This window comes from Penicillium verhagenii (assembly GCF_028828195.1).
Source record: "Penicillium verhagenii strain IBT 33310 chromosome Unknown utg000009l_segment0_segment0, whole genome shotgun sequence".
NCBI classification, from domain to species: Eukaryota; Fungi; Ascomycota; class Eurotiomycetes; order Eurotiales; family Aspergillaceae; genus Penicillium; species Penicillium verhagenii.
The window spans coordinates 288,373-304,381 of NW_026643173.1; the positions used below are offsets into that span (position 1 = coordinate 288,373).

Consider the following 16,009-nt stretch of genomic DNA (forward strand, 5'->3'; position numbering starts at 1 on the left):
ATAAATGATCGCCTATTTCTCCAACATAGAACTTTTTTCTCTGTCAGTTGAAATTTTGACCATATCAATTGATTTGGTGTTGCCTTGATTCTGTAGAGTCGCGGGCGTTGCGTCATGTGGACCCTTGGGCTTCTTTATCTCTCAAGCTCGGCTTTCTCCAACTTCGAACTTCCTCCTGTTCATGTACATCATGGCACCCACAGTAGAGATTGCCATACCCGCTACCTCTGTATCCCCCACATCCCCCCCACATACCGTTTACCACATAACACTCCGTCTTCCACTACGCTCCTTCACCGTCTCCAAGCGTTACTCCGACTTCTCGACATTCCACACGACCCTTATCAACCAGACCAATGTCCAACCCCCACTCCCACTACCAGCGAAATCTTGGTTCTCAAAAACCACCTCCAACGACAGCTTCCGCGAAGAGCGCCGCATCGGCCTAGAAGATTACCTCCGGGCTATCAACGAGTCCCCAGATGGACGATGGCGCACTTCCCCCGCGTGGCGGGCCTTCCTTAACCTGCCAACAGCAGCCGCGTCCACATCATCCAGTGCGGCCAACTCCTCAACAAGATTACACGCCGCTATCACAGACCCTGGTAACGCATTAAATGCTCCAATCACCGACCCAACTCTCTGGCTCGACTACTTCCGCGACCTGAAGTCCCACCTCCACGATGCCCGTCTCGCCCTCTCACGCCGAGACCAGGAGACAACACCGCAGAAACAGCACGAAAGCTCCGCACAAGCAAAAGGTAGTCTAGTCCGTGCAGGTTCTATGATTTCCACCCTCGAAGAAGGTCTCAAGAACCTTAGCGGCTGCGGAGCGCAATCCAAGAACTCCACTACCTCCACTCTCGGTGACGGCGAGCTCCGTCGTCGAAAGGACTTACTTATAAACGCGCGGAAAGAAAAAGAAGGACTGGAGGACTTATCGCATGCTATGGCGACTAAGAGCAAGCTCGACCATGCCGTTGCCTCAATCCAGGACAAAGAAGCCCTCCTGAGTGCTGGGAATGGGGATTCTACTGGTAATAATGGTGGGCGACGAACACCTGCGAAATCCGGACGTGTTCTTGGCAAAGAAACCGAGCGTACGCGCGAGCTAGATAATGAGGGTGTGCTACAGCTTCAGAAGCAGATGATGCAGAATCAAGATGCTAGTGTTGAGGAATTGATGAAGATTGTTATTCGACAAAGGGAGCTAGGAACGGCGATCCACGAGGAGTTGAACGTCCAAAACGAGCTGTTGAAATTGGCAGATGAGGACACTGATCGGTATGCCTGTTTTTTCCTTCTTTGCTTGGGGTTTCTTGTGATTCTTACTAACTCGCTGTAGTCTGAAATCCAAGCTCGATATCGGCAAGAAACGGATCGGAAAGATCTCCTAAGAAGATCGCTTGTACTTTTTTTTTTTTCTGTCTGATGTGATATACGCATACTGGGCATTTCGGACTTTATTCTCCGCTTCGGCATCCATTTGGCGCACAGAGTACTTTGGTGCTTTTCTCTTCTTTTCTCTATTCCCAGCCCGGGCGATTATTACCACTTTGCACTTTTAACGTTGTTCACTACTGTATGATCATTTCAAACAGGCTCAATTCATGGCTATCTTTTAAAAAACAAATTATCGCAGTGAACATCGAACGCCTGTGTGTAATGCATCAATTTCGCTTGTGTAGCAATGATCACAGTAAAATGTAAGCTAACATGGACCACAAGAAATGGATATGAGCTATGCAGCCGATAGGAACTGAGAACATGTCAGCACTTTTAATAAATATCAACGGAAATGATCATAGATCAGTCAACTCACCTCATTCGCTTCGTCCTCTGTAACGTCAGATCGCTCCGACTCATTTTGATCAATAAGTCCCAATTTACTTTTCCTAAGGAACCACCACAGTTCCTTCCGATCCCCACCAAGCCCTTCGCCAAGAATCTTTTTCTTCAGACTTTTCAAAAGGTCATTGTAGGCAGCTGGTTCTTCGTAGTCGATTAGCTCCTCACGAATAGTTCCCAGCCCCTCGACAACACGATTGTAGTTAGCATCACCCAGGCTGTGCTTGATTTGATTCTCAATGATAGTGCCCATCTGATTGACAGCGTTGATAATAGCCTCGACATTATCAGCACGAGAAAGCAGCTGCTTGAATTCAGGGATGGCGTTCTCTGGAGAGATTTTGGCACGCTTGGGTTCCTGGTTGAGGAGCGCGTCGATGTCGAGACCAGAAAGAGGCTTCTCGGTTTCGCGATTGCGCTTGCGGCCCTTGGTCTTGGGTGGAACTGTATGGGGTACAGAAAGTCAGAGATTTGCTCTTTTTTGTTTATAATGTTTGACCGCACAGGTAGCGGTTTCGTACTAACCTTTCTTGACATCTGCAGCAGAGATGAGCTTCTCTAACTGCTTTTTAGACCTTGTCACCAGGTCCTCATCGGGATGGGCAAATCTGACAAGTCGCTCTGGTACTTCGGGAACCGGGTCATTTGGATGCACAGCGCGCCATCGTACCGCAGACGTGATGCGATGCAGTAGTGGAGAGAAAGAATAATCGATTGGGAGCCCTTGAATTATTTCTCTGGGTCGGTAACCCGGTTAGCTCGACACCTTCAACAATACGATGAGAGAAAACACTCGACTTACCCATCATCATCCTTCAAGTCTAGCTCCATACTATCCACATACTGGTCCATAGCCTGCTGCAGATCAGTGCTGGGGAGGTTGCGGTGCTCGGTGACAATCTTTCCTGACACAGTAACGACCTTATCCAAGGGCGGGAATCGATATGATCGAACATCCTCTGCGAAAGGCAGCTGAACTTCCAAGAGGCATTCATAATCAGATTCGATTAACGGCGCGAGAAGTACAAGCAGTGGCGGCTTGGCCTCTTTGGTTACCAGTCGAGCGACGGCGTAGTTATCCGACTCCCATAGTGCATGGATAAACGATGATAAGGCAAGAGAGGCTTTGTCATGAGCCTTCTGTGGCGTGATCATATTGACATTAGAGGTGTGTAGGTATCGTTCATACTGCAATATAAGGTCAGCAAAGAGACAACAATGGAGCTGTTCCAGAGGGGTCAAGTTGTAAATTCAATACTTTTTCAGTGGTGACGAAACCAACAAGCTCCAGTCCTGCGAAAGTCTCCAGATTCGTAATGTTCTCATCTGTTGGGCTGATATGCACAGCTGTGCGTCCATACTCATATCCCTTTGCGAGGTCTTCGCGCTCCACATCGGCCTTACCCCCGGGTAGAGACTCGTCATCAACCTGATAGGTTCGGGAAGTTCTCACGGTTGTCAATGTGTCACCTTCACCTGCCGTCTGACTTGCATTGGGTCCTGAATCCCCTTGCCCTGGCTCACCACCAGATCGCTGAACAAAAGAGCTGGCAGTTGGGGGCTTAGCAAGATAGGTTTTGGGACAGCGTTCAACGGGGATGCGGAGCGCTGTCTCAAATTTCTCTGCATCACCAAGCGAGAGGAAGCCTTTGAATGATGGTATGATTCTTATCTCTTTTAGGCGAGGAATCCCTAATTCAGAAATGGCCTCATCAAGGGTTCCGAAAGTACCAATGTCCGTAGCAAATTCACGAAGAAGATTTTCATTTGAAGCCTGTGTTGAACATAAGTATGGTAAACCACTGAAAATTATGAGCTTATCTTACCTTCCGCTCATCCTTGTCTTCTTCTTTCACTCCCCAGTCCGCATCGTCGAAATCAGGCCCCCTGGTGGTGTTAGTAAGAATCAAAATCCACGTATTGTATATCCAGCCCACATTATAGACAACTTGATGTCATCCTCCATGATCTTCTCTTTTATTTGAGCAATGCCTTCGCTGTTGATCAAACCAGTGGCATTGGTCACCAGCACGATCTCCCGCTTGTATTTGAGCTTCTTGCAATAGGTACTGATCATCTGAATGGCAACAACCAGGGACGAGAGAGCTTGTAGCATATCAATTAGGAATCACGAAGAGAGAGTGGGGGGATTTACATACCATCGCCCTTGTAGGTATGACTAGGCTTGATTGCATCTTGCAGTTTCCGAATATCAGGCATCAGAACCCTACAACGTTGGTATTAGTAATTTCTTGAAACCTGTCCTTCACAGTGACATACTGTCCAATTTGGAATAAAACTGAAATGTTGGAGAAACTGTCATCTTCTTGAAGATCATTTGACGTCTCTGTAATTCCAGCATGTTAGACTCGTCCAAGATAGTTGTCAATTGGTTTATTACCATCAGATCGTAGTGCTACCACCCCCACGGTGGCTGTCTTTCGGCCTGTCATGACCTAGAAAAAAATGATCAGCTTTGGGCATTTTCCCGGAATGAAATTCACGTACTGTGGTGGTGATGCGGTCCCAGACGTATTGCATGGCCCATTCAAGGTCGGTAATTGAGCGCCCATATTTACGCTCGCCCATGGACCTCCCGACATCCACAATGTAAACAGTTGCCTCTTTATCAGCCATTTTGGAGATGGGTGTTTTGGACAAAAGCTCGCGTGGGAGTCTGCGAGGCAGAAGTACAGCAAGTAGAACAGGCAGACGCGTGATATTTCCTTTTTGGTATAGCGTAAACGCGAGCACATGACATCATCCGATTCCGTGGCTTTAACAGAAATGCGCGTGCATTTATATGAATTGCGCCAGAATATCGCGTGGAAATAGGACTTACATATATCTCCTTTCTGTGGAAATATGCATCACACTACTCAACTCCTCACGCGTCTCCACGTCCCAAGCTGGGATCTTCTAAACTCTTTCTTGTAGTACAGCTTCGTCTATACATATACGTTCTCCACAACATACATCACAATGACTGACCCTCGCCCATACCACATCCTCGGGTTCGTAATCTTCTCATCTGCAAGAAATATTGCTTCATGACAAATAATATGTAATATTCCGTTGAAAATAGACTAACATGGTCCCACCAGCTACGGCACCCTTTTGGGTTCTCAGTTCTTCCAGGTCAGCCCATCTTGAACCCCCCCGAAAAATAAAAAAAACAATTGAATACAAGACCTGGATTCTTGCTAACATGCTAGTAGTCCTTCGTCGGCGGAACAGTCGCATTCCGTGCCTTGCCGCGCCCACAGTTTGCTAGTTTGCAATCCGCCATTTTCCCTATCTACTTCTCCCTTCAGACCGCGCTTCCCGTCGCGGTAGCTTTGACTGCCAGCCGTGGTGGAAGTGCACTGGGTCTATCAGGCCTTATTGACCCCGAGAATCGCTACAACACTGCACTCCCCCTAGCCGCTGTTGCCATCGCGGGCTTGGTTAACAATGTTGTTCTGCGCCCGCTCACAATCAAGACCATGCGCGAGCGAAAGCACCAGGGTATGTACTCTATGTTTTTGTTAATGATTGTGTTATATCTGACTGGTAGTGTAGAAACCCGAGATGGAAAGAAGAGCTACGACCCTGCGCCTCATTCTAAGGAAATGCTGGCTCTGAACAAGAAGTTTGGTCGCGTGCATGGTGTGTCGAGTCTGCTTAACTTGGCCGCTTTTATTGCAACGATCTATTATGGAGTTGTTTTGAGTAAGCGACTTGAGTAGGTACCTACTACTAGGCAGGTTTCAAGGGAAGCTTTGAAACACCTCGATGAAATCCATATGTGCATGGATGTTCTAAATATGTCTCAAACGCACCGAGAGTAGTATATAGTATGTATGTAGTGCTCGTATCTACAAATTTACATTGAATGTTTCAATTTACCTAGTATATGTACCAACAATATGTCAACTGGTGACGGGGTACAATACCTTCTAGTAAGTAATTACAAAGATATTCAATTGAATTCCCGGCACACTTTTGATGCAGAGACCGGATAGTACCTGAAACATTGAAACAAAGGGCCATGGCTTTGTTCATTACTATATGCAGACTGTACCGACAAACACGGATAATTCAATGTTACAGAAGATTACCATAATAGTACTAGTACTAGTATGATACCTACATTCAAATGTTAGCTTATACAATCTAAGCTTCTTGTTTGCCTAATTCAACCTTGGAATGTTGAGTGCTTGTCTCATCGCTCTTTGTTTCCAGCAGTATAACATTTGAGTGCTTCCTACCAATCCAAGCCTGACTTGGCTTTTCCAACTTCTTCAACATTGAAACTTCATCTTCCCTACTTGAGTAGCTCAGCCCAACTGCAACCATGAATTGGACAATCCCGATCCTCGTCTTCCTAACCACCAATCTCTGGGGCCTCTACGGAGGGATCCCTTATACAACGGTCCAGCCATCTCGATCTATCCTAGATCGCACAATTGGCTCTTTCCAAGTGGCCAGCACCGTTTTCACTCTAGGCCAGACAACAGAGCATATGAGGAACCAGACAGCAGAAAGCAGAGGCAACGCGCAACCCCCACCGTCTATCGTACAGCCTCACCCAAGTCCTACGGTACGGTTCGATCGCCTTCCAGTAAACGGGACTCGCACCTCCACTGGAAACCAGATTGACCTTTTCATCCATTGGCTAAGACATATTTCGTCAAAACAGACTTCAACTCCAAATCTTCCAGTTCCCGACGATACTCCTGTGTCTTTTCCCGATCGAGCATCTGGCCCAACAAAAGAAAGTGACTTTTTCGCATTTGCGCTGATCTTCTTTGGCATTGTGGTCTTGCAAACAGTCGCCCTTGCAGAAATCACCCGACCTCAACAGGACCTGCAACTCGAGATAAGAGATCTCATCGTGGAGAGTCGACAGGAGTTCCGTGATTTCCTTGCAAGTTCGTTCCCCGGTATATTGAACGCCATTCTATCCGTCCCGTTTGAAGTACAACAATGCGCCCGAGATGAGCTCCAAAATATACACCGAAGCATCCAAAGTCTCGAAGAGCTTCCTCAGGACTTCACCCAGTTGTCTTTTGACTTGCGCGAACGTATCCAGGCCCAATTTTCTGAGCTGTGCGGAAGTTTAGAAAAATCCCTGCAGAGCGGGTTTGACCAAATCACCAGTGACATGAACAAGTTTGAAGCAGAATACAGACAGAGCCGAGCACAAGAAAAGATGTCGTTGCGATCGCGCGATAACACCCCTGATACTGGCGATAGCTCCGATCAAGATAAATTCTGCAGGGAGATCTGGACGGAGATGAAAGATGATTTCAAACGCACAGTTGAAGGGCTCAATACGAATCTATTCATGTTGAATGTGGTCATCGATGCTTTCCATGACCAGTTCCAGAGAATTCCAAGCATGATGGCCACTGAGCTGACAAAGGCTTTCAAGGCAGAGATCAAGAAATACGATATTGATATCAATATTGAGAATAAGAATGGGGATTTGGGTGCGGCTGCTACTGCTGGTGGATTTGCCTCCTTGCCATTAGGCCCGAGGACAGATGGGACGGAGGCGGATGGTCAAGAAGACTTAATTATGCTGGGCCATCGATTGGAAGAGGTGGAGATGGGCCAGGAAGGAGCAGCGCAGTTGGACTGTACCCCACAAGGTTCTCCGTCAATCGGACCAGACATTCAGGACTCTGAGCTTGCAATGTAAAATGCTTCAGATGCAAAAGAATTGCAAGAATGGCGAGGCGCAATATGGGAATTCGAGATGGAGCATTGGTCAAGGTCAATAGACCCTGCCATGCGATTTGGGAGGATCCGGTTGGAAAGATCGGATTCCGGTACTTGTGCCCTTGTGTTGCTATTTATCCCCCCCCCCCCCCTTCTTTTGGTCTTTTTTGACAGTCGGTTGAGAATGACATGAGCGTATTCAGAAGCTTTAGAAAACTGAGGGGTATATTGATTAGTCTCAAATCTACTAGTAGCTATTTCATGATAGCATGTAGTATCCAGAATCAAAGCTATGAGGGGGAGCTCAACCGTGAAAGCAGCTTAATCGACAAGATACTTTCGACAAGCAGCCTTCAACATCTCAATACGTCTTTGGGTATGAATGAAGACCTCGCGGTACATATCGAGACTCTGCTGCACGATTTCCTGCTTGGTCTTCGTGCCAGCACAGACCTCAAGCATCCGCAACTCCATCTCTTTGCGCAGGAATGGCTTACTGAGTGAGATACTGTTTGGAAGACCTGCAACAACATTATCGTATCCCTCAACAAGAGCGACGCCAAGCCGAGTCGGAATAAGCTCTTCAACCGAAGTACGGCCACTCCCTCGCTTGTGTGTAACAACGTATTCACGTTCTTTAACTTTAGCAATATGCTCTGCCATGGTTGCGTCGGTACCGATACCATTCGCATCCATCAAACCGATAAGTTCCGGTTCTGTTAAGTAGTTTGGCGCCGTAGTCTTACCCTCCGATATGTTGGCCTCGGTAGGTACAAACTTCTCTCCTTGTTCGAATTTGGGCAACTGTTGGCTGCTTTCCCATTTATCATAGACGTAAACATCGAGATAGTTCCTCTCCAGCACAAGCAAACCACTGGCATGGAAATATTCATCACCGTAAAGAATTTCGATATCTGTGCCCTGGCCTAATGCGTCCTCGGAGCAACAAGCGAGAAACCGCCGGGTCACGAATTCGTAAACTTTCTTCTCGTTGGCATTGAGCTGGCTCGCTGAGACCCAGCTTACTGGATGGATGGGTGGATGGGCCTTATCGTTGTTACGGCCGAACCGGGGAGTTCTGAATTTCCCATCAATTAGACTGTAGAATATTGTTAGTCATGTTCGATGAGCTTAACCTTTTGAGAGGAGAGAGAAGCCTACTCTTTGGAATATTGGCCCCATTCAGGGTCAGGGAACTGCTTTTCAACCAATTTCTTCAGGTCAATAGCCGGGTCGAACTGATCCGTTTCCGTTCTTGGGTAGCTGATGAACCCCTTTGTATAAAGGGCTTCTGCTATTTTCATGATCGCTTGACTGTCCATGCGGAGAAATCGACTGCCCATCATTTGGAGGTCCACAGTTGTCAAAGGCAAGGGCCGCCACTTGCGTTTGGGTTTTTGTGCAACTTTTGTAACCTGGGCCTCCTTTGCAATTAAACAGCGCTCTAGCATCATCGTAACCACTGCTCGGTCAAATAGATGGACGCGTTTCCATAAGAAATTGACTTTCTTGCCTTCGCGCTGCAGCATAACTTTGATGCTCCAAAATGTCTCGGGCTTGAAGTTCTTTACCCGTAGATAGCGATCTACTACAAATCCCAATGTAGGAAACTGACACGAACCTGTGAAATATGAGATAAGCGGACTTCAAAGGCATCAGGAAAAGACAGACCGTAGCTGATGACTTTCTCTTTCAAAACTGCCACCACGGCTTGAAGCTGGAGAGTTTGCAACCGGGTGAACGCTGCACCAATACGGAGATCAAGCTCGATTCGGGCCGCCACAGCATTGGCCTGATACTCATCGAGCTCCACCGGCTCTCGAGCAGCACGGAGGACGTGACTATCATAAAATTAGAGAATGAACATGATAACAATCGAAGACCTCGGGAACACTCACGCTCTCTCGGTGTTGCTGAATTTGGCTCTCTTAACCTCGATACGTGCATTTCCACTTTTAGCTTGGTTCCGGACCTCGCTACCAATATGCTCTCCTTCTCTATCACAATCGGTCCAGATGAACAGTGCTTTGCTGTACCTGGCTTGATTTCGAATGTTTTCTGCAATCGGCAACTTGTCCTACAAGAGAACTGTTAATATTTTGCTACCCAGAAATTTTCAAATGATTTTAATACTTTGTCAACGTCCTCATTTACCGGGGCCTCAAACAATGCACTAGGCGGGCAAGACGTCCAGCCCTTGTACTGGCGTTCAAATTCGAGGCCCGTGAGATGGCCAATCACACTTGTCATTGTGACAGCGCAGTTTCCCCAGGGATCGCCAAAGTTGAACTCGAACTCATAGTTCTTGACATAATTATTTCCGCGGATTGAATGCTACATCATGTCATTAGCTGATGGTTTTGTTTATTCCCAACTCTGGAACACTTACAGTCTGAAAAGACCCTCCGGACAAGTGCGTAGCCACTGCACGCGCAATGGCCGGCTTCTCCGCCACACATAGAATCTTGCGGGCCATGAGGCACTTCTACACTGTCATGTGAAATTGTCCATGGGAAGTCGGGGTGGCATATCTTTTGGACGGAGAAATGTAAATTGCCTTGGGACGCGAGGAGTTAATGCCTGAGGCCGACGCGCTCGTGGGTGATTCGTGCCTCAGGCATGTATGACTATTCCCGATGAGGTAATCCAAACATAAACGTCCCGATTCCTTTCTATTCTTTTCCCTCCCGAAAACAATCTTGTTCAACATTAGTGTTGGTAGTTGTTTTGCTTTCTTGGAAAATGGCGACCCTTCCTCTTCCCAAGGTGGAGTCTTTGGTGGACTGCACTTCTTTCCAGCTAACTGTGCTCCCCTACCTCGCGCAGCTCCAATGGCTCCCCGCCAGCTTGCGCGAAGCGGGCCGAGACCTGGAGAGCTTGAAGGAGATCTACCTCGCGACCAACCCCTTGATCTCTGCGCTTGCCCTGGGAACAGTTCTTGCTGGTGTTTTCTTCGTGGCTGCTGAGATTAACCGGAACTACTCGCAGGTGGATCGTTTCTGGAGCATCCTGCCCTCCGTGTACAACGTTCATTTCGCCGTCTGGGCGCGTCTGGCCGGCATTCGCACAGAGACTTTGGACACTATCGCTGTCATCAGCACCCTATGGAGTGTATGCGCATAATTTCTCAAACGTTCCTACTAAAATGTCACTTGTCGCTAATCCGGAATCTCTCTCTGATTAGGTTCGTTTGACCTATAACTATTGGCGTAAAGGTGGTTACTCAATTGGCTCGGAGGATTACCGGTGGAAAATTGTGCAGTCGCAAGTGAACAGCACTTTTCTTTTCACCATTTTCAACTTCGGATTCATCTGCGTGGCTCAGTCTTTGCTGCTCCTGCTCATCACCACCCCGACCTACGTCTTCGTCGTTGCAGCCAACAACCAAGCCGACACCTTCACTCTGGCCGATCTGGCCTTCTCTCGCGGCGCTATCTTCCTTGTCGCCATCGCATACTTCGCCGACCAGCAGCAGTGGAACTTCCAGACTGCTAAGCAGGAGTACCTCAAGAACGCACGCATCCCAGAGCCCTTAAAGGATCAATACGCACCTGAGGACCTAGAGCGTGGCTTTGTTGTCAGTGGACTCTGGTCATGGTCGCGACACCCCAACTTTGTCGCCGAGCAGGCCTTTTGGTTGACCATGTACATCTGGTCCGCCTACCGCACTGAGAACTACCTCCAGTGGACTGGACTTGGTGTCATTGGCTACCTTGCTATTTTCCAGGGTAGCACACGTCTTACCGAGACTATCAGTGCAGGCAAGTACCCCGAGTACAGCGAGTACCAGGCTCGCGTGGGCCGTTTCCTTCCTCGCCTGTCTGTCGAAGCCAAGAAGACCAAGTCTAAGGGCAAGAAGACTGCTCCAGTTGAAGATGAGCAGCCCGTCGGTGAGGACACTGAGGAGAAGAAGATCAAATAAACCGGGGACTTGTAACTGAAATATATGGCAAGCTTTGAAATTATTATTATTTTGACTTGTTCATTAATCTATTGCACATGCACATGTGTTTGCTTTCTTGTTTTTACTAGCTTTTTTTTTATCTACCAACAATTTCCAACATGAAATTTTTCCAATGATTTCAATTATTATTCTGATTTCTCCACAATCTTCATGTTTATAGTAAATCCCGCAGCGGATATGACGGCACTGTTTGGCAATTGGGGTAAAAGGGATCAAAGCGAAGTTCAATACGAGGAACCACATGTTTAGGTTTGGTGGGACTTTTTATACCAATGGCAGTTGTCCTTTCCAATTCAATGCCTTTCGCATTTCCCCTGGTAATTTATTCGCATTAACGACCACAATCTTGCCACGGTAAGCTCCATATCTATACATACACCAACTGTTACATATGCATGGTGCATGCTAAGACGGTGTCACTATCTAGACAACATTTCAAGACACAAGCATGCCAAACTCAAAGCAAAACAAGGACATCCCAGCATGTTTCACAGACACCCATGGCATAGTCACGTCAACGATGAACGATCTCCCGGGATACAAGATCAAAAGCGTACTCGGTACCATCTACGGGATTACCGTGCGGACTCGCAACTGGGGCGCCGATCTAGGTGCAGTGGTCCGTTCAGCCGTGGGAGGAGAGATTCGGTTCTTCACAAACTTGATGTATACTTCTCGAGAGGAGGCTATGGAGCGATTGGTAGGCGAATGTATGAGTCGAGGAGGGAATGCTATTATCGCGGTTAGATTCGATGTTGCGAGTTTTGGAGCTTGTTCGCAAATTTGTGCCTATGGCACTGCTTGTGTAGTTGAGAAGATTGAGGACGAGCAAGTAGTAGTCAGTTAAAGTGCATCAGTATTCAAATCATTATACAGTGTCTAGGCAAATCCATCAGGAGACGGGCTTATTTGTTTTGTTTCTTTTTGTAAGAGATGAAGCCTAAAGTTCAACCAACTTTTCAAATTATAATAATAATACATAGACTCCATAGATCGAAAGACAATAAGAGATCAATTTCTTTACAGTACATGTATTCGCGACATGGTAAATGGAAGAGATTTATGAGATAGAGGAGGGATCGAAAAAGTGGACAGAGGGGGGAGTAGTAAAGGTTCAAACCAAAAGGAAAAAAGGAAAAAGAGATGCAAGTCCATAAATACAAAAAAAAAAAAGAAGGTCAAAGAGACCGTGATAAAACACGCCCTGCGAGATTGACGAAACAGGCCTTCCCAAAATGCAGTCCAATCGGTACAAAAAAGACAAATATTCTACCTAAACCATCAATCAAGGGAGAGGAGTTTGGTCACGGCCGTCCTTGCCCACAGTCTCCTCTGGGTTCTGAGGAGGCTCTGGTGGTGCAAAGGTCTGACCATTAGTACCATCGAAGTACTTCGCAAACTCGCCAGATTCGGGCCATTCACGGGGTCCAAGAAGGCGGATCATATCATCACGGCCAAGGACCTCCTTGGACAGGAGCTCTTCAGCGATAATGCCAACCTCCGTCTTCTTTTCGGTAAGAAGGTCTTTGCACTGCTTGTAGGCATCATCGACGATGCGACGCACTTCGAGGTCAATGTTGCGGGCAGTGTCCTCCGAGAAGGGCTTGGTGAGTTGCTGCTGGCCCTCTTCCTCATAGTAGACGTATCCAATCTTCTTCGACATACCAAACTTGGTCACCATAGCGGTAGCCAAGCGGGTGACCTTGTTGAAGTCATCACTGGCACCGCTAGTCACGGTGTCAAAGTGAAGCTCCTCACTGACACGACCACCGAGAGTCATGGCCATGCGGTCCATGATTTGGTTAGTGTTCATCAGGTAGGTATCTCCACCAGCGGGAAGGTACTGGGCGTAACCAAGAGCACCTTGGCCACGGGGGATGATGGAAACCTTGAGGAGGGGATCAGCGTGCTGGAAGTACCAGCCACAGACGGCGTGGCCGGCCTCGTGGTAAGCGACAGTGCGCTTCTCCTGAGGTGACAGCACAAGAGACTTCTTCTCAAGACCACCAACAACACGTTCAATAGCCTGTTCAAAGTGCTTCATAACAACCTTATCCGCGTTTTCACGAGCAGCTATAGTATTAAATTAGCATAGGTCCAAAAAGATGTGCGACGGAAATAACTTACCAACGAGGGCGGCCTCATTCACGCAGTTAGCGATATCAGCACCGGCAAAGCCAGGGGTCAGAGCAGCGAGTCTGCCTTCCAGGTACTCCATGTTCTCATCGGTAACAATCTTCTTCAAGTGAACACGGAAGATCTGCTTGCGGCCATCCATAGTGGGACGGTCAATTCCAATGTGTCGGTCGAATCGCCCGGGACGCATAAGAGCCTTGTCAAGAACATCAGGTCGATTGGTACCGGCCAGGACGACGACCTGCTCGGAAGTGTTGAAACCGTCCATCTCAGTAAGGATCTGGTTCAGAGTACTCTCACGCTCGTCGTTACCGCCACCAAAGTTCTGCTTCGCACGGGACTTGCCAATTGCGTCGATCTCATCAATGAAGATGATACAAGGGGTGTTCTTCCGGGCATTGGCGAACAAGTCACGGACACGGGAGGGACCGACACCAACGAACATTTCGACGAATTCAGAACCACTGACACTGAAGAAAGGCACGCCGGATTCACCAGCAGTGGCCTTGGCAAGCAGGGTCTTACCAGTACCGGGGGGACCAGACAGAATAGCACCGCGGGGGATCTTAGCACCAAGTCTCTGGAAGCGCTCAGGCTGCTGGAGGAAGCTGACGAATTCCATAATCTCAACCTTGGCCTCGTCCATACCAGCAACATCGGCGAACTTAATCTTGACATCGGTCTCCTGGTTGAACTTCTTTGCGCGGCTCTTACCAATACCAAAGATTCCACTCTGGCCACCAGCACCACCGCCGGCGCGCCGAGAGAACCAGTAGATACCAGCGAACAAGAGCAAAGTAGGAGCGAAGGTCATGAGAGCACTGCCCCACGAGACCTCATCCACATAAGCGACCGGGATACGTTCGTGGGACGCAATACCAAGTTCATACTGAGCCTGCTCCAGCTTCATCTCGAAGCTGTCGACAGATCCAATGCTGAAATATACGGGGCCGGGGTTTCCATTCGAATCGGGGTTCATCTGAGCCAAGGCATCGCGGTTGGGGTCAACGCGAACTCTGCTGTGGTTGAGCACGGTCAACTTCTCAACAATGCCCTTGTCGAGGAAGTTGGCGCGGAATTCCTGCCAAGTGATTTCACGACCACTGCTCTCACCGGGGAAGAAGCTGCGGTAGATATAGTATGTGACAAGTGCGGTGACGGCGAAGGCGGCGGGATCGAATCGGAACTCAAACACTTTTCCCGCGGGAGGTTGTCCAGCTTTCTTCTTCTGCTGTTGTTCCTTCTCCTTTTTCTTTTCCTGGTCGGGTTCCTCCTTGCCCTTCTCGGCCTCCGATCCCGACTGCTTCTTTTCCAGCTCCTCGCGCTCCTTCTTGAACTCCTCGGGCGATTTGTTCATCATGCGAGCAACTTCTTCATTGGCTTCTTTTCCGGCTTGTTCATTGGTATACTTCAGTAAAAATCGAACCATCCGAAGATAGTCCATCAACGAAGCCTCGCGATGTCTGTCAATGAAAACCTTCACGTCGGCCGGTAATCCATCCCGCATCAATTGTCTTCGCATTTCATGAAGGGTGGCATGTTGTGATTGAGGTAAACGCGACTCTACGTGCTTGACAAAAGCATCCAGATTCTTCTGGTCCTCCTCATTTAGGACCGACTCCGGCTTCTTCGGCTCCTCGTCTTTGCGGCCATTGTTCTCTGGCCCGCTGTTACTTGGCTGGGTATTCCGGGACTTGTCGTTAGGGCCACCGGGGCCGCTGGTAGCAAAAGTTCGAGCACGGTGAGATGTAATAAAGGAGGAAAGCGGCGAGGAAGGCACCCGGGCAGATACCGGTGTGCGACTGATGGATTCTGTGGCTCTCCTCGAGAATCGAGCAAGGTTGCCAGGCCTTCGAAGGAAGGTGGCCATGATCGAGGAAAGGGGAGCCCCGAGGGCTGTGAGGGCGGGGGAGAGAGGTGATCAATCGAGGTCCGGTGGGATGGACAACGGCATGCAATGCCTTGAGGGATTGAGGGTTTGCGGTGGGAAGCTCATGACGAGCTGCGGCTTTCGGCTTCGGTTTTTCTGCCGTTCCGGTGGCTGAGTCATTGGTCGGGGCGGTACCCACACCAATCCTAACTATAGACTACAGTCTTCGACCAGATTCCTCTTGAAAAATCCTTGGCTACGTAATTAGAGCCGTCAATATATCCACTCTACTGAGGGCTGGGGATTGAATTACAAGACGCGTGATGGTGAAGATGAAACTAGTATATGCATGGGTTTTTTTTTGGTTCTCTTCCAATGTTTCGGCCAGGGAGTAAAGGAGTACTGTGTACAAAACAGTCGGAGATCTATTACACAAGCATGTTGACCTTGCAAGGCACATGCGATAGCCCAGTTCTGATACTTAC

At 48.3% G+C, this 16,009-nt stretch overlaps 8 protein-coding genes across 8 annotated transcripts; 5 read left to right on the forward strand and 3 right to left on the reverse strand.

The window, feature by feature from the left end:
- Positions 1–190: 190 nt before the first annotated feature.
- On the forward strand, positions 191–1,397 carry N7466_009178 (Qc-SNARE protein; the record flags this gene model as incomplete). The annotated part of the gene is made up of 2 exons (XM_057168567.1): positions 191–1,284; positions 1,346–1,397. The coding sequence occupies 2 exons, from the start codon at positions 191–193 to the stop codon at positions 1,395–1,397; spliced, it is 1,146 nt and encodes a 381-aa protein (XP_057017273.1).
- A 344-nt stretch (positions 1,398–1,741) lies between these two features.
- N7466_009179 (ATP-dependent DNA helicase 2 subunit KU80) lies at positions 1,742–4,485 on the reverse strand (the record flags this gene model as incomplete). The annotated part of the gene is made up of 11 exons (XM_057168568.1): positions 1,742–1,759; positions 1,823–2,292; positions 2,374–2,585; positions 2,651–3,036; positions 3,107–3,622; positions 3,675–3,735; positions 3,786–3,954; positions 4,008–4,075; positions 4,129–4,195; positions 4,250–4,304; positions 4,357–4,485. The coding sequence occupies 11 exons, from the start codon at positions 4,483–4,485 to the stop codon at positions 1,742–1,744; spliced, it is 2,151 nt and encodes a 716-aa protein (XP_057017274.1).
- A 345-nt stretch (positions 4,486–4,830) lies between these two features.
- N7466_009180 (DUF4149 domain-containing protein) lies at positions 4,831–5,576 on the forward strand (the record flags this gene model as incomplete). Its single annotated transcript, XM_057168569.1, has 4 exons — positions 4,831–4,862; positions 4,953–4,986; positions 5,067–5,355; positions 5,410–5,576. 4 exons carry the CDS (start codon positions 4,831–4,833, stop codon positions 5,574–5,576), a joined length of 522 nt encoding a protein of 173 aa, XP_057017275.1.
- A 608-nt stretch (positions 5,577–6,184) lies between these two features.
- On the forward strand, positions 6,185–7,534 carry N7466_009181 (uncharacterized protein; the record flags this gene model as incomplete). The annotated part of the gene is made up of 1 exon (XM_057168570.1): positions 6,185–7,534. The coding sequence occupies one exon, from the start codon at positions 6,185–6,187 to the stop codon at positions 7,532–7,534; it is 1,350 nt and encodes a 449-aa protein (XP_057017276.1).
- A 341-nt stretch (positions 7,535–7,875) lies between these two features.
- On the reverse strand, positions 7,876–10,030 carry N7466_009182 (DNA topoisomerase 3; the record flags this gene model as incomplete). The annotated part of the gene is made up of 6 exons (XM_057168571.1): positions 7,876–8,653; positions 8,716–9,119; positions 9,176–9,395; positions 9,453–9,631; positions 9,688–9,888; positions 9,944–10,030. 6 exons carry the CDS (start codon positions 10,028–10,030, stop codon positions 7,876–7,878), a joined length of 1,869 nt encoding a protein of 622 aa, XP_057017277.1.
- Positions 10,031–10,296: 266 nt separating this feature from the next.
- Positions 10,297–11,476, forward strand: N7466_009183 (DUF1295 domain protein; the record flags this gene model as incomplete). The annotated part of the gene is made up of 2 exons (XM_057168572.1): positions 10,297–10,665; positions 10,739–11,476. 2 exons carry the CDS (start codon positions 10,297–10,299, stop codon positions 11,474–11,476), a joined length of 1,107 nt encoding a protein of 368 aa, XP_057017278.1.
- Positions 11,477–11,966: 490 nt separating this feature from the next.
- Positions 11,967–12,365, forward strand: N7466_009184 (YbjQ family protein; the record flags this gene model as incomplete). Its single annotated transcript, XM_057168573.1, has 1 exon — positions 11,967–12,365. The coding sequence occupies one exon, from the start codon at positions 11,967–11,969 to the stop codon at positions 12,363–12,365; it is 399 nt and encodes a 132-aa protein (XP_057017279.1).
- Positions 12,366–12,803: 438 nt separating this feature from the next.
- N7466_009185 (ATP-dependent metallopeptidase FtsH/Yme1/Tma family protein) lies at positions 12,804–15,524 on the reverse strand (the record flags this gene model as incomplete). The annotated part of the gene is made up of 2 exons (XM_057168574.1): positions 12,804–13,591; positions 13,646–15,524. The coding sequence occupies 2 exons, from the start codon at positions 15,522–15,524 to the stop codon at positions 12,804–12,806; spliced, it is 2,667 nt and encodes an 888-aa protein (XP_057017280.1).
- Between the last annotated feature and the right edge of the window lie 485 nt (positions 15,525–16,009).